This window comes from Taudactylus pleione, unplaced genomic scaffold (genome assembly GCF_031769625.1).
Source record: "Taudactylus pleione unplaced genomic scaffold, aTauple2 ptg000440l, whole genome shotgun sequence".
Classification (NCBI taxonomy): Eukaryota; Metazoa; Chordata; class Amphibia; order Anura; family Myobatrachidae; genus Taudactylus; species Taudactylus pleione.
The window spans coordinates 2,056,344-2,079,179 of record NW_028284842.1 but is presented as its reverse complement, the minus strand read 5'-3'; the positions used below and the strand labels follow the sequence as shown (position 1 = coordinate 2,079,179).

Below are 22,836 nucleotides of genomic sequence, written 5' to 3'. Positions count from 1 at the left end.
CTCACACCCTGCTCTCTCCTCACACCGTGCTCTCTCCTCACAACTTTGCTCCCTCTGCTTTCTCCATACACCCTGCTCTCTCCTGACACCCTGCTCCCTCCTCACACCCTGCTCTCTCCTCACACCCTGCTCCCTCCTCACACCCTGCTCCCTCCACACTCCCTGCTATCTCCTCACACTTTGCTCCGTCTGCTTTCTCCATACACCCTGCTCCCTCCTCACACCCTGCTCCCTCCTCACACTCTGCTCTCTCCTCACACCCTGCTCCCTCCTCACACTTTGTTCCCTCTGATCCCTCCTCACACCCTGCTCCCTCCTCACACTCTGCTCTCTACTCACACCCTGCTCTCTCCTCACACCCTGCTCCCTCTGCTTTCTCCATACACCCTGCTCTCTCCTCACACTCTGCTCCCTCCTAACACTCTGCTCCCTCCTCACACCATGCTCCCTCCTCACACTCTGCTCTCTCCTCACACCCTGCTCTCTCCTCACACCCTGCTCCCTCTGCTTTCTCCATACACCCTGCTCTCTCCTCACACCCTGCTCCCTCCTCACACTCTGCTCCCTCCTAACACTCTACTCCCTCCTCACACCCTGCTCCCTCCTCACACCCTGCTCTCTCCTCACACCCTGCTCTCTCCTCAGACCCTGCTTCCTCCTCACACTTTGCTCCCTCTGCTCCCTCCTCACACCCTGCTCCCTCCTCACACTCTGCTCTCTCCTCACACCCTGCTCTCTCCTCACACCGTGCTCTCTCCTCACAACTTTGCTCCCTCTGCTTTCTCCATACACCCTGCTCTCTCCTGACACCCTGCTCCCTCCTCACACCCTGCTCTCTCCTCACACCCTGCTCCCTCCTCACACCCTGCTCCCTCCTCACTCCCTGCTATCTCCTCACACTTTGCTCCGTCTGCTTTCTCCATACACCCTGCTCCCTCCTCACACCCTGCTCCCTCCTCACACTCTGCTCTCTCCTCACACCCTGCTCCCTCCTCACACTTTGCTCCCTCTGCTCCCTCCTCACACCCTGCTCCCTCCTCACACTTTGCTCTCTCCTCACACCCTGCTCTCTCCTCACACCCTGCTCCCTCTGCTTTCTCCATACACCTTGCTCTCTCCTCACACTCTGCTCCCTCCTAACACTCTGCTCCCTCCTCACACCCTGCTCCCTCCTCACACTCTGCTCTCTCCTCACACCCTGCTCTCTCCTCACACCCTGCTCCCTCTGCTTTCTCCATACACCCTGCTCTCTCCTCACACCCTGCTCTCTCCTCACACCCTGCTCTCTTCTCACACTGCTCCCTTTGCTCCCTCCTCACACCCTGCTCCCTCCTCACACCCTGCTCTCTCCTCACACTTTGCTCCCTCTGCTTTCTCCTTACACCCTGCTCTCTCCTCACACCCTGCTCTCTCCTCACACCCTGCTCTCTCCTCATACCCTGCTCCCTCCTCACCCTGCTCTCTCCTCACACCCTGCTCTCTCCTCACACCCTGCTCCCTCCTCACACCGTGCTCTCTCCTCACACCGTGCTCTCTCCTCACAGCCTGCTCTCTTCTCACACTTTGCTCCCTCTGCTCCTTCCTCACACCCTGCTCCCTCCTCACACCCTGCTCCCTCCTCACACTCTGCTCTCTCCTCACACTCTGCTCTCTCCTCACACTCTGCTCCCTCCTCACACTCTGCTACCTCCTCACACCCTGCTCTCTCCTCACACGCCGCTCTCTTCTCACGCCCTGCCCTCTCCTCATACCCTGCTCTCTCATCACACTTTGCTCCCTCTGCTCCCTCCTCACACCCTGCTCCCTCCTCACACTTTGCTCCCTCTGCTTTCTCCATACACCCTGCTCTCTCCTCACACCCTGCTCTCTCCTCACACCCTGCTCCCTCCTCACACCCTGCTCTCATCACACTTTGCTCCCTCTGCTCCCTCTTCACACCCTGCTCCCTCCTCACACCCTGCTCTCTACTCACACTTTGCTCCCTCTGCTTTCTCCATACACCCTGCTCTCTCCTTACACTCTGCTCTCTCCTCACACTCTGCTCTCTCCTCACACTCTGCTCTCTCCTCACACCCTGCTCTCTCCTCACACCCTGCTCTCTCCTCACACTGCTCCCTTTGCTCCCTCCTCACACCCTGCTCCCTCCTCACACCCTGCTCTCTCCTCACACTTTGCTCCCTCTGCTTTCTCCTTACACCCTGCTCTCTCCTCACACCCTGCTCTCTCCTCACACCCTGCTCTCTCCTCATACCCTGCTCCCTCCTCACACCCTGCTCTCTCCTCACACCCTGCTCTCTCCTCACACCCTGCTCTCTCCTCACACCGTGCTCTCTCCTCACAGCCTGCTCTCTTCTCACACTTTGCTCCCTCTGCTCCTTCCTCACACCCTGCTCCCTCCTCACACCCTGCTCCCTCCTCACACTCTGCTCTCTCCTCACACTCTGCTCTCTCCTCACACCCTGCTTCCTCCTCACACTTTGCTCCCTCTGCTCCCTCCTCACACCCTGCTCCCTCCTCACACTCTGCTCTCTCCTCACACCCTGCTCTCTCCTCACACCGTGCTCTCTCCTCACAACTTTGCTCCCTCTGCTTTCTCCATACACCCTGCTCTCTCCTGACACCCTGCTCCCTCCTCACACCCTGCTCTCTCCTCACACCCTGCTCCCTCCTCACACCCTGCTCCCTCCACACTCCCTGCTATCTCCTCACACTTTGCTCCGTCTGCTTTCTCCATACACCCTGCTCCCTCCTCACACCCTGCTCCCTCCTCACACTCTGCTCTCTCCTCACACCCTGCTCCCTCCTCACACTTTGCTCCCTCTGCTCCCTCCTCACACCCTGCTCCCTCCTCACACTCTGCTCTCTACTCACACCCTGCTCTCTCCTCACACCCTGCTCCCTCTGCTTTCTCCATACACCCTGCTCTCTCCTCACACTCTGCTCCCTCCTAACACTCTGCTCCCTCCTCACACCATGCTCCCTCCTCACACTCTGCTCTCTCCTCACACCCTGCTCTCTCCTCACACCCTGCTCCCTCTGCTTTCTCCATACACCCTGCTCTCTCCTCACACCCTGCTCCCTCCTCACACTCTGCTCCCTCCTAACACTCTGCTCCCTCCTCACACCCTGCTCCCTCCTCACACCCTGCTCTCTCCTCACACCCTGCTCTCTCCTCACACCCTGCTTCCTCCTCACACTTTGCTCCCTCTGCTCCCTCCTCACACCCTGCTCCCTCCTCACACTCTGCTCTCTCCTCACACCCTGCTCTCTCCTCACACCGTGCTCTCTCCTCACAACTTTGCTCCCTCTGCTTTCTCCATACACCCTGCTCTCTCCTGACACCCTGCTCCCTCCTCACACCCTGCTCTCTCCTCACACCCTGCTCCCTCCTCACACCCTGCTCCCTCCTCACTCCCTGCTATCTCCTCACACTTTGCTCCGTCTGCTTTCTCCATACACCCTGCTCCCTCCTCACACCCTGCTCCCTCCTCACACTCTGCTCTCTCCTCACACCCTGCTGCCTCCTCACACTTTGCTCCCTCTGCTCCCTCCTCACACCCTGCTCCCTCCTCACACTCTGCTCTCTCCTCACACCCTGCTCTCTCCTCACACCCTGCTCCCTCTGCTTTCTCCATACACCTTGCTCTCTCCTCACACTCTGCTCCCTCCTAACACTCTGCTCCCTCCTCACACCCTGCTCCCTCCTCACACTCTGCTCTCTCCTCACACCCTGCTCTCTCCTCACACCCTGCTCCCTCTGCTTTCTCCATACACCCTGCTCTCTCCTCACACCCTGCTCTCTCCTCACACCCTGCTCTCTTCTCACACTGCTCCCTTTGCTCCCTCCTCACACCCTGCTCCCTCCTCACACCCTGCTCTCTCCTCACACTTTGCTCCCTCTGCTTTCTCCTTACACCCTGCTCTCTCCTCACACCCTGCTCTCTCCTCACACCCTGCTCTCTCCTCATACCCTGCTCCCTCCTCACCCTGCTCTCTCCTCACACCCTGCTCTCTCCTCACACCCTGCTCCCTCCTCACACCGTGCTCTCTCCTCACACCGTGCTCTCTCCTCACAGCCTGCTCTCTTCTCACACTTTGCTCCCTCTGCTCCTTCCTCACACCCTGCTCCCTCCTCACACCCTGCTCCCTCCTCACACTCTGCTCTCTCCTCACACTCTGCTCTCTCCTCACACTCTGCTCCCTCCTCACACCCTGCTACCTCCTCACACCCTGCTCTCTCCTCACACGCCGCTCTCTTCTCACGCCCTGCCCTCTCCTCATACCCTGCTCTCTCATCACACTTTGCTCCCTCTGCTCCCTCCTCACACCCTGCTCCCTCCTCACACTTTGCTCCCTCTGCTTTCTCCATACACCCTGCTCTCTCCTCACACCCTGCTCTCTCCTCACACCCTGCTCCCTCCTCACACCCTGCTCTCATCACACTTTGCTCCCTCTGCTCCCTCTTCACACCCTGCTCCCTCCTCACACCCTGCTCTCTACTCACACTTTGCTCCCTCTGCTTTCTCCATACACCCTGCTCTCTCCTTACACTCTGCTCTCTCCTCACACTCTGCTCTCTCCTCACACTCTGCTCTCTCCTCACACCCTGCTCTCTCCTCACACCCTGCTCTCTTCTCACACTGCTCCCTTTGCTCCCTCCTCACACCCTGCTCCCTCCTCACACCCTGCTCTCTCCTCACACTTTGCTCCCTCTGCTTTCTCCTTACACCCTGCTCTCTCCTCACACCATGCTCTCTCCTCACACCCTGCTCTCTCCTCATACCCTGCTCCCTCCTCACACCCTGCTCTCTCCTCACACCCTGCTCTCTCCTCACACCCTGCTCTCTCCTCACACCGTGCTCTCTCCTCACAGCCTGCTCTCTTCTCACACTTTGCTCCCTCTGCTCCTTCCTCACACCCTGCTCCCTCCTCACACCCTGCTCCCTCCTCACACTCTGCTCTCTCCTCACACTCTGCTCTCTCCTCACACCCTGCTTCCTCCTCACACTTTGCTCCCTCTGCTCCCTCCTCACACCCTGCTCCCTCCTCACACTCTGCTCTCTCCTCACACCCTGCTCTCTCCTCACACCGTGCTCTCTCCTCACAACTTTGCTCCCTCTGCTTTCTCCATACACCCTGCTCTCTCCTGACACCCTGCTCCCTCCTCACACCCTGCTCTCTCCTCACACCCTGCTCCCTCCTCACACCCTGCTCCCTCCACACTCCCTGCTATCTCCTCACACTTTGCTCCGTCTGCTTTCTCCATACACCCTGCTCCCTCCTCACACCCTGCTCCCTCCTCACACTCTACTCTCTCCTCACACCCTGCTCCCTCCTCACACTTTGCTCCCTCTGCTCCCTCCTCACACCCTGCTCCCTCCTCACACTCTGCTCTCTACTCACACCCTGCTCTCTCCTCACACCCTGCTCCCTCTGCTTTCTCCATACACCCTGCTCTCTCCTCACACTCTGCTCCCTCCTAACACTCTGCTCCCTCCTCACACCATGCTCCCTCCTCACACTCTGCTCTCTCCTCACACCCTGCTCTCTCCTCACACCCTGCTCCCTCTGCTTTCTCCATACACCCTGCTCTCTCCTCACACCCTGCTCCCTCCTCACACTCTGCTCCCTCCTAACACTCTGCTCCCTCCTCACACCCTGCTCCCTCCTCACACCCTGCTCTCTCCTCACACCCTGCTCTCTCCTCACACCCTGCTTCCTCCTCACACTTTGCTCCCTCTGCTCCCTCCTCACACCCTGCTCCCTCCTCACACTCTGCTCTCTCCTCACACCCTGCTCTCTCCTCACACCGTGCTCTCTCCTCACAACTTTGCTCCCTCTGCTTTCTCCATACACCCTGCTCTCTCCTGACACCCTGCTCCCTCCTCACACCCTGCTCTCTCCTCACACCCTGCTCCCTCCTCACACCCTGCTCCCTCCTCACTCCCTGCTATCTCCTCACACTTTTCTCCGTCTGCTTTCTCCATACACCCTTCTCCCTCCTCACACCCTGCTCCCTCCTCACACTCTGCTCTCTCCTCACACCCTGCTCCCTCCTCACACTTTGCTCCCTCTGCTCCCTCCTCACACCCTGCTCCCTCCTCACACTCTGCTCTCTCCTCACACCCTGCTCTCTCCTCACACCCTGCTCCCTCTGCTTTCTCCATACACCCTGCTCTCTCCTCACACTCTGCTCCCTCCTAACACTCTGCTCCCTCCTCACACCCTGCTCCCTCCTCACACTCTGCTCTCTCCTCACACCCTGCTCTCTCCTCACACCCTGCTCCCTCTGCTTTCTCCATACACCCTGCTCTCTCCTCACACCCTGCTCTCTCCTCACACCCTGCTCTCTTCTCACACTGCTCCCTTTGCTCCCTCCTCACACCCTGCTCCCTCCTCACACCCTGCTCTCTCCTCACACTTTGCTCCCTCTGCTTTCTCCTTACACCCTGCTCTCTCCTCACACCCTGCTCTCTCCTCACACCCTGCTCTCTCCTCATACCCTGCTCCCTCCTCACACCCTGCTCTCTCCTCACACCCTGCTCTCTCCTCACACCCTGCTCCCTCCTCACACCGTGCTCTCTCCTCACACCGTGCTCTCTCCTCACAGCCTGCTCTCTTCTCACACTTTGCTCCCTCTGCTCCTTCCTCACACCCTGCTCCCTCCTCACACCCTGCTCCCTCCTCACACTCTGCTCTCTCCTCACACTCTGCTCTCTCCTCACACCCTGCTTCCTCCTCACACTTTGCTCCCTCTGCTCCCTCCTCACACCCTGCTCCCTCCTCACACTCTGCTCTCTCCTCACACCCTGCTCTCTCCTCACACTCTGCTACCTCCTCACACCCTGCTCTCTCCTCACACCCCGCTCTCTTCTCACACCACGCTCTCTTCTCACGCCCTGCCCTCTCCTCATACCCTGCTCTCTCATCACACTTTGCTCCCTCTGCTCCCTCCTCACACCCTGCTCCCTCCTCACACCCTGCTCTCTCCTCACACTTTGCTCCCTCTGCTTTCTCCATACACCCTGCTCTCTCCTCACACCCTGCTCTCTCCTCACACCCTGCTCCCTCCTCACACCCTGCTCTCATCACACTTTGCTCCCTCTGCTCACTCTTCACACCCTGCTCCCTCCTCACACCCTGCTCTCTCCTCACACTTTGCACCCTCTGCTTTCTCCATACACCCTGCTCTCTCCTCACACTCTGCTCTCTCCTCACACCCTGCTCTCTCCTCACACCCTGCTCTCTCCTCACACTGCTCCCTTTGCTCCCTCCTCACACCCTGCTCCCTCCTCACACCCTGCTCTCTCCTCACACTTTGCTCCCTCTGCTTTCTCCATACACCCTGCTCTCTCCTCACACCCTGCTCTCTCCTCACACCCTGCTCTCTCCTCATACCCTGCTCCCTCCTCACACCCTGCTCTCTCCTCACACCCTGCTCTTTCCTCACACCCTGCTCTCTCCTCACACCCTGCTCTCTCCTCACACCCTGCTCCCTCCTCACACTCTGCTCTCTCCTCACACCCTGCTCTCTCCTCACAGCCTGCTCTCTTCTCACACTTTGCTCCCTCTGCTCCTTCCTCACACCCTGCTCCCTCCTCACACCCTGCTCCCTCCTCACACTTTGCTCCCTCTGCTCCCTCCTCACACCCTGCTCCCTCCTCACACTCTGCTCTCTCCTCACACTTTGCTCCCTCTGCTTTCTCCATACACCCTGCTCTCTCCTCACACCCTGCTCTCTCCTCACACCCTGCTCTCTCCTCATACCCTGCTCCCTCCTCACACCCTGCTCTCTCCTAACACCCTGCTCTTTCCTCACACCCTGCTCTCTCCTCACACCCTGCTCTCTCCTCACACCCTGCTCCCTCCTCACACTCTGCTCTCTCCTCACACCCTGCTCTCTCCTCACAGCCTGCTCTCTTCTCACACTTTGCTCCCTCTGCTCCTTCCTCACACCCTGCTCCCTCCTCACACCCTGCTCCCTCCTCACACTTTGCTCCCTCTGCTCCCTCCTCACACCCTGCTCCCTCCTCACACTCTGCTCTCTCCTCACACTTTGCTCCGTCTGCTTTCTCCATACACCCTGCTCTCTCCTCACACCCTGCTCTCTCCTCACACCCTGCTCTCTCCTCACACCCTGCTCCCTCCTCACACCCTGCTCTCTCCTCACACCCTGCTCTCTCCTCACACTTTGCTCCGTCTGCATTCTCCATACACCCTGCTCTCTCCTCACACCCTGCTCCCTCCTCACACCCTGCTCCCTCCTCACACCCTGCTCTCTCCTCACACTTTGCTCCGACTGCTTTCTCCATACACCCTGCTCTCTCCTCACACCCTGCTCTCTCCTCACACCCTGCTCCCTCCTCACACCCTGCTCTCTCCTCACACCCTGCTCCCTCCTCACACCCTGCTCTCTCCTCACACCCTGCTCTCTCCTCACACTTTGCTCCGTCTGCATTCTCCATACACCCTGCTCTCTCCTCACACCCTGCTCCCTCCTCACACCCTGCTCCCTCCTCACACCCTGCTCCGTCTGCTTTCTCCATACACCCTGCTCTCTCCTCACACCCTGCTCTCTCCTCACACACTGCTCCCTCCTCACACCCTGCTCTCTCCTCACACCCTGCTCTCTCCTCACACCCTGCTCCCTCCTCACACCCTGCTCTCTCCTGACACCCTGCTCTCTTCTCACACCCTGCTCTCTCCTCACACTCTGCTCCCTCCTCATACTCTGCTACCTCCTCACACCCTGCTCTCTTCTCACGCCCTGCCCTCTCCTCATACCCTGCTCTCTCATCACACTTTGCTCCCTCTGCTCCCTCCTCACACCCTGCTCCCTCCTCACACTTTGCAACCTCTGCTTTCTCCATACACCCTGCTCTCTCCTCACACCCTGCTCTCTCCTCACACCCTGCTCCCTCCTCACACCCTGCTCTCATCACACTTTGCTCCCTCTGCTCCCTCTTCACACCCTGCTCCCTCCTCACACCCTGCTCTCTACTCACACTTTGCTCCCTCTGCTTTCTCCATACACCCTGCTCTCTCCTTACACTCTGCTCTCTCCTCACACTCTGCTCTCTCCTCACACTCTGCTCTCTCCTCACACCCTGCTCTCTCCTCACACCCTGCTCTCTTCTCACACTGCTCCCTTTGCTCCCTCCTCACACCCTGCTCCCTCCTCACACCCTGCTCTCTCCTCACACTTTGCTCCCTCTGCTTTCTCCTTACACCCTGCTCTCTCCTCACACCCTGCTCTCTCCTCATACCCTGCTCCCTCCTCACACCCTGCTCTCTCCTCACACCCTGCTCTCTCCTCACACCCTGCTCCCTCCTCACACCCTGCTCTCTCCTCACACCGTGCTCTCTCCTCACAGCCTGCTCTCTTCTCACACTTTGCTCCCTCTGCTCCTTCCTCACACCCTGCTCCCTCCTCACACCCTGCTCCCTCCTCACACTCTGCTCTCTCCTCACACTCTGCTCTCTCCTCACACCCTGCTTCCTCCTCACACTTTGCTCACTCTGCTCCCTCCTCACACCCTGCTCCCTCCTCACACTCTGCTCTCTCCTCACACCCTGCTCTCTCCTCACACCGTGCTCTCTCCTCACAACTTTGCTCCCTCTGCTTTCTCCATACACCCTTCTCTCTCCTGACACCCTGCTCCCTCCTCACACCCTGCTCTCTCCTCACACCCTGCTCCCTCCTCACACCCTGCTCCCTCCACACTCCCTGCTATCTCCTCACACTTTGCTCCGTCTGCTTTCTCCATACACCCTGCTCCCTCCTCACACCCTGCTCCCTCCTCACACTCTGCTCTCTCCTCACACCCTGCTCCCTCCTCACACTTTGTTCCCTCTGATCCCTCCTCACACCCTGCTCCCTCCTCACACTCTGCTCTCTCCTCACACCCTGCTCTCTCCTCACACCCTGCTCCCTCTGCTTTCTCCATACACCCTGCTCTCTCCTCACACTCTGCTCCCTCCTAACACTCTGCTCCCTCCTCACACCATGCTCCCTCCTCACACTCTGCTCTCTCCTCACACCCTGCTCTCTCCTCACACCCTGCTCCCTCTGCTTTCTCCATACACCCTGCTCTCTCCTCACACCCTGCTCCCTCCTCACACTCTGCTCCCTCCTAACACTCTGCTCCCTCCTCACACCCTGCTCCCTCCTCACACCCTGCTCCCTCCTCACACCCTGCTCTCTCCTCAGACCCTGCTTCCTCCTCACACTTTGCTCCCTCTGCTCCCTCCTCACACCCTGCTCCCTCCTCACACTCTGCTCTCTCCTCACACCCTGCTCTCTCCTCACACCGTGCTCTCTCCTCACAACTTTGCTCCCTCTGCTTTCTACATACACCCTGCTCTCTCCTGACACCCTGCTCCCTCCTCACACCCTGCTCTCTCCTCACACCCTGCTCCCTCCTCACACCCTGCTCCCTCCTCACTCCCTGCTATCTCCTCACACTTTGCTCCGTCTGCTTTCTCCATACACCCTGCTCCCTCCTCACACCCTGCTCCCTCCTCACACTCTGCTCTCTCCTCACACCCTGCTCCCTCCTAACACTTTGCTCCCTCTGCTCCCTCCTCACACCCTGCTCCCTCCTCACACTCTGCTCTCTCCTCACACCCTGCTCTCTCCTCACACCCTGCTCCCTCTGCTTTCTCCATACACCCTGCTCTCTCCTCACACTCTGCTCCCTCCTAACACTCTGCTCCCTCCTCACACCCTGCTCCCTCCTCACACTCTGCTCTCTCCTCACACCCTGCTCTCTCCTCACACCCTGCTCCCTCTGCTTTCTCCATACACCCTGCTCTCTCCTCACACCCTGCTCTCTCCTCACACCCTGCTCTCTTCTCACACTGCTCCCTTTGCTCCCTCCTCACACCCTGCTCCCTCCTCACACCCTGCTCTCTCCTCACACTTTGCTCCCTCTGCTTTCTCCTTACACCCTGCTCTCTCCTCACACCCTGCTCTCTCCTCACACCCTGCTCTCTCCTCATACCCTGCTCCCTCCTCACCCTGCTCTCTCCTCACACCCTGCTCTCTCCTCACACCCTGCTCCCTCCTCACACCGTGCTCTCTCCTCACACCGTGCTCTCTCCTCACAGCCTGCTCTCTTCTCACACTTTGCTCCCTCTGCTCCTTCCTCACACCCTGCTCCCTCCTCACACCCTGCTCCCTCCTCACACTCTGCTCTCTCCTCACACTCTGCTCTCTCCTCACACTCAGCTCCCTCCTCACAATCTGCTACCTCCTCACACCCTGCTCTCTCCTCACACGCCGCTCTCTTCTCACGCCCTGCCCTCTCCTCATACCCTGCTCTCTCATCACACTTTGCTCCCTCTGCTCCCTCCTCACACCCTGCTCCCTCCTCACACTTTGCTCCCTCTGCTTTCTCCATACACCCTGCTCTCTCCTCACACCCTGCTCTCTCCTCACACCCTGCTCCCTCCTCACACCCTGCTCTCATCACACTTTGCTCCCTCTGCTCCCTCTTCACACCCTGCTCCCTCCTCACACCCTGCTCTCTACTCACACTTTGCTCCCTCTGCTTTCTCCATACACCCTGCTCTCTCCTTACACTCTGCTCTCTCCTCACACTCTGCTCTCTCCTCACACTCTGCTCTCTCATCACACCCTGCTCTCTCCTCACACCCTGCTCTCTTCTCACACTGCTCCCTTTGCTCCCTCCTCACACCCTGCTCCCTCCTCACACCCTGCTCTCTCCTCACACTTTGCTCCCTCTGCTTTCTCCTTACACCCTGCTCTCTCCTCACACCCTGCTCTCTCCTCATACCCTGCTCCCTCCTCACACCCTGCTCTCTCCTCACACCCTGCTCTCTCCTCACACCCTGCTCTCTCCTCACACCGTGCTCTCTCCTCACAGCCTGCTCTCTTCTCACACTTTGCTCCCTCTGCTCCTTCCTCACACCCTGCTCCCTCCTCACACCCTGCTCCCTCCTCACACTCTGCTCTCTCCTCACACTCTGCTCTCTCCTCACACCCTGCTTCCTCCTCACACTTTGCTCCCTCTGCTCCCTCCTCACACCCTGCTCCCTCCTCACACTCTGCTCTCTCCTCACACCCTGCTCTCTCCTCACACCGTGCTCTCTCCTCACAACTTTGCTCCCTCTGCTTTCTCCATACACCCTGCTCTCTCCTGACACCCTGCTCCCTCCTCACACCCTGCTCTCTCCTCACACCCTGCTCCCTCCTCACACCCTGCTCCCTCCACACTCCCTGCTATCTCCTCACACTTTGCTCCGTCTGCTTTCTCCATACACCCTGCTCCCTCCTCACACCCTGCTCCCTCCTCACACTCTGCTCTCTCCTCACACCCTGCTCCCTCCTCACACTTTGCTCCCTCTGCTCCCTCCTCACACCCTGCTCCCTCCTCACACTCTGCTCTCTACTCACACCCTGCTCTCTCCTCACACCCTGCTCCCTCTGCTTTCTCCATACACCCTGCTCTCTCCTCACACTCTGCTCCCTCCTAACACTCTGCTCCCTCCTCACACCATGCTCCCTCCTCACACTCTGCTCTCTCCTCACACCCTGCTCTCTCCTCACACCCTGCTCCCTCTGCTTTCTCCATACACCCTGCTCTCTCCTCACACCCTGCTCCCTCCTCACACTCTGCTCCCTCCTAACACTCTGCTCCCTCCTCACACCCTGCTCCCTCCTCACACCCTGCTCTCTCCTCACACCCTGCTCTCTCCTCACACCCTGCTTCCTCCTCACACTTTGCTCCCTCTCCTCCCTCCTCACACCCTGCTCCCTCCTCACACTCTGCTCTCTCCTCACACCCTGCTCTCTCCTCACACCGTGCTCTCTCCTCACAACTTTGCTCCCTCTGCTTTCTCCATACACCCTGCTCTCTCCTGACACCCTGCTCCCTCCTCACACTCTGCTCTCTCCTCACACCCTGCTCCCTCCTCACACCCTGCTCCCTCCTCACTCCCTGCTATCTACTCACACTTTGCTCCGTCTGCTTTCTCCATACACCCTTCTCCCTCCTCACACCCTGCTCCCTCCTCACACTCTGCTCTCTCCTCACACCCTGCTCCCTCCTCACACTTTGCTCCCTCTGCTCCCTCCTCACACCCTGCTCCCTCCTCACACTCTGCTCTCTCCTCACACCCTGCTCTCTCCTCACACCCTGCTCCCTCTGCTTTCTCCATACACCCTGCTCTCTCCTCACACTCTGCTCCCTCCTAACACTCTGCTCCCTCCTCACACCCTGCTCCCTCCTCACACTCTGCTCTCTCCTCACACCCTGCTCTCTCCTCACACCCTGCTCCCTCTGCTTTCTCCATACACCCTGCTCTCTCCTCACACCCTGCTCTCTCCTCACACCCTGCTCTCTTCTCACACTGCTCCCTTTGCTCCCTCCTCACACCCTGCTCCCTCCTCACACCCTGCTCTCTCCTCACACTTTGCTCCCTCTGCTTTCTCCTTACACCCTGCTCTCTCCTCACACCCTGCTCTCTCCTCACACCCTGCTCTCTCCTCATACCCTGCTCCCTCCTCACACCCTGCTCTCTCCTCACACCCTGCTCTCTCCTCACACCCTGCTCAATCCTCACACCGTGCTCTCTCCTCACACCGTGCTCTCTCCTCACAGCCTGCTTTCTTCTCACACTTTGCTCCCTCTGCTCCTTCCTCACACCCTGCTCCCTCCTCACACCCTGCTCCCTCCTCACACTCTGCTCTCTCCTCACACTCTGCTCTCTCCTCACACCCTGCTTCCTCCTCACACTTTGTTCCCTCTGCTCCCTCCTCACACCCTGCTCCCTCCTCACACTCTGCTCTCTCCTCACACCCTGCTCTCTCCTCACACCGTGCTCTCTCCTCACAACTTTGCTCCCTCTGCTTTCTCCATACACCCTGCTCTCTCCTGACACCCTGCTCCCTCCTCACACCCTGCTCTCTCCTCACACCCTGCTCCCTCCTCACACCCTGCTCCCTCCTCACTCCCTGCTATCTCCTCACACTTTGCTCCGTCTGCTTTCTCCATACACCCTGCTCCCTCCTCACACCCTGCTCCCTCCTCACACTCTGCTCTCTCCTCACACCCTGCTCCCTCCTCACACTTTGCTCCCTCTGCTCCCTCCTCACACCCTGCTCCCTCCTCACACTCTGCTCTCTCCTCACACCCTGCTCTCTCCTCACACCCTGCTCCCTCTGCTTTCTCCATACACCCTGCTCTCTCCTCACACTCTGCTCCCTCCTAACACTCTGCTCCCTCCTCACACCCTGCTCCCTCCTCACACTCTGCTCTCTCCTCACACCCTGCTCCCTCCTCACACTTTGTTCCCTCTGATCCCTCCTCACACCCTGCTCCCTCCTCACACTCTGCTCTCTCCTCACACCCTGCTCTCTCCTCACACCCTGCTCCCTCTGCTTTCTCCATACACCCTGCTCTCTCCTCACACTCTGCTCCCTCCTAACACTCTGCTCCCTCCTCACACCATGCTCCCTCCTCACACTCTGCTCTCTCCTCACACCCTGCTCTCTCCTCACACCCTGCTCCCTCTGCTTTCTCCATACACCCTGCTCTCTCCTCACACCCTGCTCCCTCCTCACACTCTGCTCCCTCCTAACACTCTGCTCCCTCCTCACACCCTGCTCCCTCCTCACACCCTGCTCTCTCCTCACACCCTGCTCTCTCCTCAGACCCTGCTTCCTCCTCACACTTTGCTCCCTCTGCTCCCTCCTCACACCCTGCTCCCTCCTCACACTCTGCTCTCTCCTCACACCCTGCTCTCTCCTCACACCGTGCTCTCTCCTCACAACTTTGCTCCCTCTGCTTTCTACATACACCCTGCTCTCTCCTGACACCCTGCTCCCTCCTCACACCCTGCTCTCTCCTCACACCCTGCTCCCTCCTCACACCCTGCTCCCTCCTCACTCCCTGCTATCTCCTCACACTTTGCTCCGTCTGCTTTCTCCATACACCCTGCTCCCTCCTCACACCCTGCTCCCTCCTCACACTCTGCTCTCTCCTCACACCCTGCTCCCTCCTCACACTTTGCTCCCTCTGCTCCCTCCTCACACCCTGCTCCCTCCTCACACTCTGCTCTCTCCTCACACCCTGCTCTCTCCTCACACCCTGCTCCCTCTGCTTTCTCCATACACCCTGCTCTCTCCTCACACTCTGCTCCCTCCTAACACTCTGCTCCCTCCTCACACCCTGCTCCCTCCTCACACTCTGCTCTCTCCTCACACCCTGCTCTCTCCTCACACCCTGCTCCCTCTGCTTTCTCCATACACCCTGCTCTCTCCTCACACCCTGCTCTCTCCTCACACCCTGCTCTCTTCTCACACTGCTCCCTTTGCTCCCTCCTCACACCCTGCTCCCTCCTCACACCCTGCTCTCTCCTCACACTTTGCTCCCTCTGCTTTCTCCTTACACCCTGCTCTCTCCTCACACCCTGCTCTCTCCTCACACCCTGCTCTCTCCTCATACCCTGCTCCCTCCTCACCCTGCTCTCTCCTCACACCCTGCTCTCTCCTCACACCCTGCTCCCTCCTCACACCCTGCTCCCTCCTCACACCGTGCTCTCTCCTCACAGCCTGCTCTCTTCTCACACTTTGCTCCCTCTGCTCCTTCCTCACACCCTGCTCCCTCCTCACACCCTGCTCCCTCCTCACACTCTGCTCTCTCCTCACACTCTGCTCTCTCCTCACACTCAGCTCCCTCCTCACACTCTGCTACCTCCTCACACCCTGCTCTCTCCTCACACGCCGCTCTCTTCTCACGCCCTGCCCTCTCCTCATACCCTGCTCTCTCATCACACTTTGCTCCCTCTGCTCCCTCCTCACACCCTGCTCCCTCCTCACACTTTGCTCCCTCTGCTTTCTCCATACACCCTGCTCTCTCCTCACACCCTGCTCTCTCCTCACACCCTGCTCCCTCCTCACACCCTGCTCTCATCACACTTTGCTCCCTCTGCTCCCTCTTCACACCCTGCTCCCTCCTCACACCCTGCTCTCTACTCACACTTTGCTCCCTCTGCTTTCTCCATACACCCTGCTCTCTCCTTACACTCTGCTCTCTCCTCACACTCTGCTCTCTCCTCACACTCTGCTCTCTCATCACACCCTGCTCTCTCCTCACACCCTGCTCTCTTCTCACACTGCTCCCTTTGCTCCCTCCTCACACCCTGCTCCCTCCTCACACCCTGCTCTCTCCTCACACTTTGCTCCCTCTGCTTTCTCCTTACACCCTGCTCTCTCCTCACACCCTGCTCTCTCCTCATACCCTGCTCCCTCCTCACACCCTGCTCTCTCCTCACACCCTGCTCTCTCCTCACACCCTGCTCTCTCCTCACACCGTGCTCTCTCCTCACAGCCTGCTCTCTTCTCACACTTTGCTCCCTCTGCTCCTTCCTCACACCCTGCTCCCTCCTCACACCCTGCTCCCTCCTCACACTCTGCTCTCTCCTCACACTCTGCTCTCTCCTCACACCCTGCTTCCTCCTCACACTTTGCTCCCTCTGCTCCCTCCTCACACCCTGCTCCCTCCTCACACTCTGCTCTCTTCTCACACCCTGCTCTCTCCTCACACCGTGCTCTCTCCTCACAACTTTGCTCCCTCTGCTTTCTCCATACACCCTGCTCTCTCCTGACACCCTGCTCCCTCCTCACACCCTGCTCTCTCCTCACACCCTGCTCCCTCCTCACACCCTGCTCCCTCCACACTCCCTGCTATCTCCTCACACTTTGCTCCGTCTGCTTTCTCCATACACCCTGCTCCCTCCTCACACCCTGCTCCCTCCTCACACTCTGCTCTCTCCTCACACCCTGCTCCCTCCTCACACTTTGCTCCCTCTGCTCCCTCCTCACACCCTGCTCCCTCCTCACACTCTGCTCTCTACTCACACCCTGCTCTCTCCTCACACCCTGCTCCCTCTGCTTTCTCCATACACCCTGCTCTCTCCTCACACTCTGCTCCCTCCTAACACTCTGCTCCCTCCTCACACCATGCTCCCTCCTCACACTCTGCTCTCTCCTCACACCCTGCTCTCTCCTCACACCCTGCTCCCTCTGCTTTCTCCATACACCCTGCTCTCTCCTCACACCCTGCTCCCTCCTCACACTGCTCCCTCCTAACACTCTGCTCCCTCCTCACACCCTGCTCCCTCCTCACACCCTGCTCTCTCCTCACACCCTGCTCTCTCCTCACACCCTGCTTCCTCCTCACACTTTGCTCCCTCTCCTCCCTCCTCACACCCTGCTCCCTCCTCACACTCTGCTCTCTCCTCACACCCTGCTCTCTCCTCACACCGTGCTCTCTCCTCACAACTTTGCTCCCTCTGCTTTCTCCATACACCCTGCTCTCTCCTGACACCCTGCTCCCTCCTCACACTCTGCTCTCTCCTCACACCCTGCTCCCTCCTCACACCCTGCTCCCTCCTCACTCCCTGCTATCTCCTCACACTTTGCTCCGTCTGCTTTCTCCATACACCCTTCTCCCTCCTCACACCCTGCTCCCTCCTCACACTCTGCTCTCTCCTCACACCCTGCTCCCTCCTCACACTTTGCTCCCTCTGCTCCCTCCTCACACCCTGCTCCCTCCTCACACTCTGCTCTCTCCTCACACCCTGCTCTCTCCTCACACCCTGCTCCCTCTGCTTTCTCCATACACCCTGCTCTCTCCTCACACTCTGCTCCCTCCTAACACTCTGCTCCCTCCTCACACCCTGCTCCCTCCTCACACTCTGCTCTCTCCTCACACCCTGCTCTCTCCTCACACCCTGCTCCCTCTGCTTTCTCCATACACCCTGCTCTCTCCTCACACCCTGCTCTCTCCTCACACCCTGCTCTCTTCTCACACTGCTCCCTTTGCTCCCTCCTCACACCCTGCTCCCTCCTCACACCCTGCTCTCTCCTCACACTTTGCTCCCTCTGCTTTCTCCTTACACCCTGCTCTCTCCTCACACCCTGCTCTCTCCTCACACCCTGCTCTCTCCTCATACCCTGCTCCCTCCTCACACCCTGCTCTCTCCTCACACCCTGCTCTCTCCTCACACCCTGCTCCCTCCTCACACCGTGCTCTCTCCTCACACCGTGCTCTCTCCTCACAGCCTGCTCTCTTCTCACACTTTGCTCCCTCTGCTCCTTCCTCACACCCTGCTCCCTCCTCACACCCTGCTCCCTCCTCACACTCTGCTCTCTCCTCACACTCTGCTCTCTCCTCACACCCTGCTTCCTCCTCACACTTTGTTCCCTCTGCTCCCTCCTCACACCCTGCTCCCTCCTCACACTCTGCTCTCTCCTCACACCCTGCTCTCTCCTCACACCGTGCTCTCTCCTCACAACTTTGCTCCCTCTGCTTTCTCCATACACCCTGCTCTCTCCTGACACCCTGCTCCCTCCTCACACCCTGCTCTCTCCTCACACCCTGCTCCCTCCTCACACCCTGCTCCCTCCTCACTCCCTGCTATCTCCTCACACTTTGCTCCGTCTGCTTTCTCCATACACCCTGCTCCCTCCTCACACCCTGCTCCCTCCTCACACTCTGCTCTCTCCTCACACCCTGCTCCCTCCTCACACTTTGCTCCCTCTGCTCCCTCCTCACACCCTGCTCCCTCCTCACACTCTGCTCTCTCCTCACACCCTGCTCTCTCCTCACACCCTGCTCCCTCTGCTTTCTCCATACACCCTGCTCTCTCCTCACACTCTGCTCCCTCCTAACACTCTGCTCCCTCCTCACACCCTGCTCCCTCCTCACACTCTGCTCTCTCCTCACACCCTGCTCTCTCCTCACACCCTGCTCCCTCTGCTTTCTCCATACACCCTGCTCTCTCCTCACACCCTGCTCCCTCCTCACACTCTGCTCCCTCCTAACACTCTGCTCCCTCCTCACACCCTGCTCCCTCCTCACACCCTGCTCTCTCCTCACACCCTGCTCTCTCCTCACACCCTGCTTCCTCCTCACACTTTGCTCCCTCTGCTCCCTCCTCACACCCTGCTCCCTCCTCACACTCTGCTCTCTCCTCACACCCTGCTCTCTCCTCACACCGTGCTCTCTCCTCACAACTTTGCTCCCTCTGCTTTCTCCATACACCCTGCTCTCTCCTGACACCCTGCTCCCTCCTCACACCCTGCTCTCTCCTCACACCCTGCTCCCTCCTCACACCCTGCTCCCTCCTCACTCCCTGCTATCTCCTCACACTTTGCTCCGTCTGCTTTCTCCATACACCCTGCTCCCTCCTCACACCCTGCTCCCTCCTCACACTCTGCTCTCTCCTCACACCCTGCTCCCTCCTCACACTTTGCTCCCTCTGCTCCCTCCTCACACCCTGCTCCCTCCTCACACTCTGCTCTCTCCTCACACCCTGCTCTCTCCTCACACCCTGCTCCCTCTGCTTTCTCCATACACCCTGCTCTCTCCTCACACTCTGCTCCCTCCTAACACTCTGCTCCCTCCTCACACCCTGCTCCCTCCTCACACTCTGCTCTCTCCTCACACCCTGCTCTCTCCTCACACCCTGCTCCCCCTGCTTTCTCCATACACCCTGCTCTCTCCTCACACCCTGCTCCCTCCTCACACTCTGCTCCCTCCTAACACTCTGCTCCCTCCTCACACCCTGCTCCCTCCTCACACCCTGCTCTCTCCTCACACCCTGCTCTCTCCTCACACCCTGCTTCCTCCTCACACTCTGCTCCCTCCTAACACTCTGCTCTCTCCTCACACCCTGCTCCCTCCTCACACTTTGCTCCCTCTGCTCTCTCCATACACCCTGCTTACTCTTCTGGTTTACACTTTGTGTCACATTTTCTCTGCTCTCTCTCAATTAGCTCCAGTGTCAGAGCCTGTCCTGAATGTATCTTGTCTACAAAATGGCGGCGCTGTGTTCTCCTGCCAGTTGCTGAGTGGGACAGATCCCTTGTATTCCTTGGCAGTGAATGGAAAGTTAGTGCATGTGAATTCTAGTTCCTCATTGGCCGGTGTGAATCACACGGAGCCCTCAGGAGGTCCCTGGAATGTCTCCTGTACTGTAAGAAACCATTTGGGGGAATCTTTGTCCTATTCTTCAGTCCGTGCCTGTCCTGGTGAGTGTCACCTCTATCATTTCTGTGATATGTGAGATGTATGCTGTCTCCTAGAGTCACTAGCAGCAGCCCAGTGCCATACATGCCAAGTTACACCCACCCCCTCATTGGCATCTTGTAGTAAATCTCTCTGCCAGGGTAGGCCAAGGAAGGGTGATTAATATTCCCTTGGAGTCCTCTAACCATTAATATTGATCCAGCTAAGGCTCAGTGGCTGATCACCCCACCAGTCACCGCGCTGCTATCAGCCTTTATCCCACTTTATAGTGTATGTTCTCTGACTGTGCTCCTGCCCTTATGTATGTTATCGGGCTTCTGCCATTCTCTCACTATACAATACTATTGTGCTATGGGGATGAATCCCGAGCTTGGATTCTACTGGAAAACACAAACTAATAGATCAGAGGTTGGAAGGGCAGATTACCTTTCTTCCACATTGTACATAGAGCATACAGGGAGCAGCTGGGTGTGCGCTATGTTCATATATACTGACCATTATATAAAGGATATATAGTACTTTAGGAAATAACCAGCCATATAATAGTATATTTATATGTAAGTGAGTATATTGTAAGTGTTCCGTGGAAGGTGATATGATTATCACTCTGTCAGCTAACTATATTAATGAAGGATTCTGTTATATGGGTATTTAGTAGGAATTGTTTCGGACAGCAAAACATATTAATTAGATATATAATCCACATATAAAACTGGATAAATGACCACCCTCTCTAATAACATCAGCAAAGGACATGACTCTATATATGGTCGATGTAATTATCTAATATGTGATCTATATATAAACATATAGCCAGTGCGCTTATTGGAAGATTTCGGCTTAATTAAAACGTATAGCCAGGGTGCGTGCTGGGAAATTGTTACCAAGCTAATAATATACAATTTCCCATAGCCATAGACTCAGAGTCGCTACCTGTAGAAATGGTTACATATTGATACTATCTGATACAGCAGAGTAACAGAGCATCATCTGGGTATAATCTGTATCTATTATAAGAAATGTTACTCTGTATGAGTCTGTACAAAATCAACAGTGAGGAGCTTATTATTAATGGAGAATTTTGCTCACATTCTTGTATTAAACTAATAGTTTGTTATCATATAATTGACTATTGAAGTGAACTTTATCCTACGTGAATAAAGATTAAGGCCCTCATTCAGAGCCGAACGCTCTGAATGAGGGCCGCCCTCCATAAAAATGGAGCGTCCTCCTGGACGCTCGTATAGCTGTGGGTCACCACCCACAGCCTATACGAGCGTGCAGTTTGATGGCCGCGATGGTCGTGACCATCGTGACCATCGAAACTGCGAGCCGGAGCCTGCGGTTGAGGTTTTCAACCGCAAGGCCCGGAGTGATTTTGGCTCTATCAGAGCCAAAATCACTCCCACTGACATCACTAGTGATGTCAGTGGGCGGGCTTCTGACGGGAGGCTTTCCCGTGGGAACGCCCCCGTCAGGGAGGCACGCCCCCGGCACGCCCACCAAAGGGGGCGTGCTGTCAATCAACATCGACAGCACGCCCCCTTTGATCAGACACAACGAGTGAAGGACTTTCCTTCGCTCGTCGCGTCTGGCGCATGCGCACGACGGTGCTCCCTCCGTCGTGCGCATGCTCAGTGCAGACCATCGACCCACTTGCGAGTGGACAGCCGCTTGCGAGTGGGTCTGAATCAGGGCCTAAGGCCCGTATTCAATTAGATGTGAAAAGCCATTTTCCGCAAAAAAGTATCGCTGATGGCAGCTTTTCGCATGGTCAGAACTTATCACCGTATTCAGTTCCAGCCGCTTTTTGCGTACGCGGAAAGTCATTGCAATGTAATAGGCGAAAAACATTTGCCTCTGAATAGCAGGAGAAAAGAGGTGCAAAATGTTTATTTTGGGGTGCAAACGTGGGGAAACCACTCAGCACCCTTGGGACAACCCCCCAAAGGACAACTGTGTCAATACATCCAAGAAAACGCCTAAGAACACCCCCAAAAAATACTTTCAATTTGGGGGCGAAAAAGTAAAAAGTGGGGGTACAAGCATAAAAAGTAGCAAAATAAACTTCTTGGGGGTCTGCAAGGATGGGTCGGGGCATTTTAGGATTGCAGGTGATGTAACAGGTGCATGGTTCACATTTTTTAAAACTTCACTTTAGAGACTTTAAAATATGCTAGCACCCACTTTCATGTACCCCAAATTTGTCAGGACAACTTATTGTCCCCCCAAAATACTGCTTAATGCCTGTCTTCACCACTTTTACAAGGATGCTAATAGCCAGCAATTGTCAAAACTTAAGTACCCAAAATAGCTTTATTAGGGCTATTAGTAATCATCTATATTGATCCCCAGTGTTATGCATCTTTTTTAGGGGGTTCAGGCTGATTTCCCCAATTCTGACAGCACTTTCCACCTGTTTCACATTCGCCGGGTCCCGTTTTCGCCTGTCTTGGAATTAAATATGGCGAATAGTGGGGGCGCGCACAATAAGTTTCCACGTCCAAAACCTGTGATGTCAGCGTAAAGTCAGGGAGGCAATATTTTTTCGCGGATGCAAAACTAATTGAATACGGGCCTATGTTGAATATATACTATACTGGCACGCTTATAGGAAGCATTCATTTTACTGTGGTATAATATGTAATTTACATAAACCCTATTAGGATCATATACAGAGGAGAACCTGGAATATAGTATAAGAAGATCTAGGGGTAAATTTACTAAGAATCGAGTCTGGGAGAGTTTGCTCTTTTTTCCACCTCGATTAGCTTCA

At 57.3% G+C, this 22,836-nt stretch overlaps 1 protein-coding gene across 1 annotated transcript in view; it reads left to right on the top strand.

Moving 5' to 3' along the window:
* Nucleotides 1–22,836, top strand: part of LOC148505738 (uncharacterized) — a gene marked incomplete at its 5' end in the record, with an annotated part of 441,920 nt that overhangs the window by 68,180 nt on the left and 350,904 nt on the right. Inside the window, one exon of the mRNA XM_088447799.1 lies at nucleotides 19,808–20,062. Within this exon, the coding sequence (XP_088303925.1) occupies nucleotides 19,808–20,062 (255 nt within the window). The remainder of the gene's footprint in view (nucleotides 1–19,807; nucleotides 20,063–22,836) is intronic.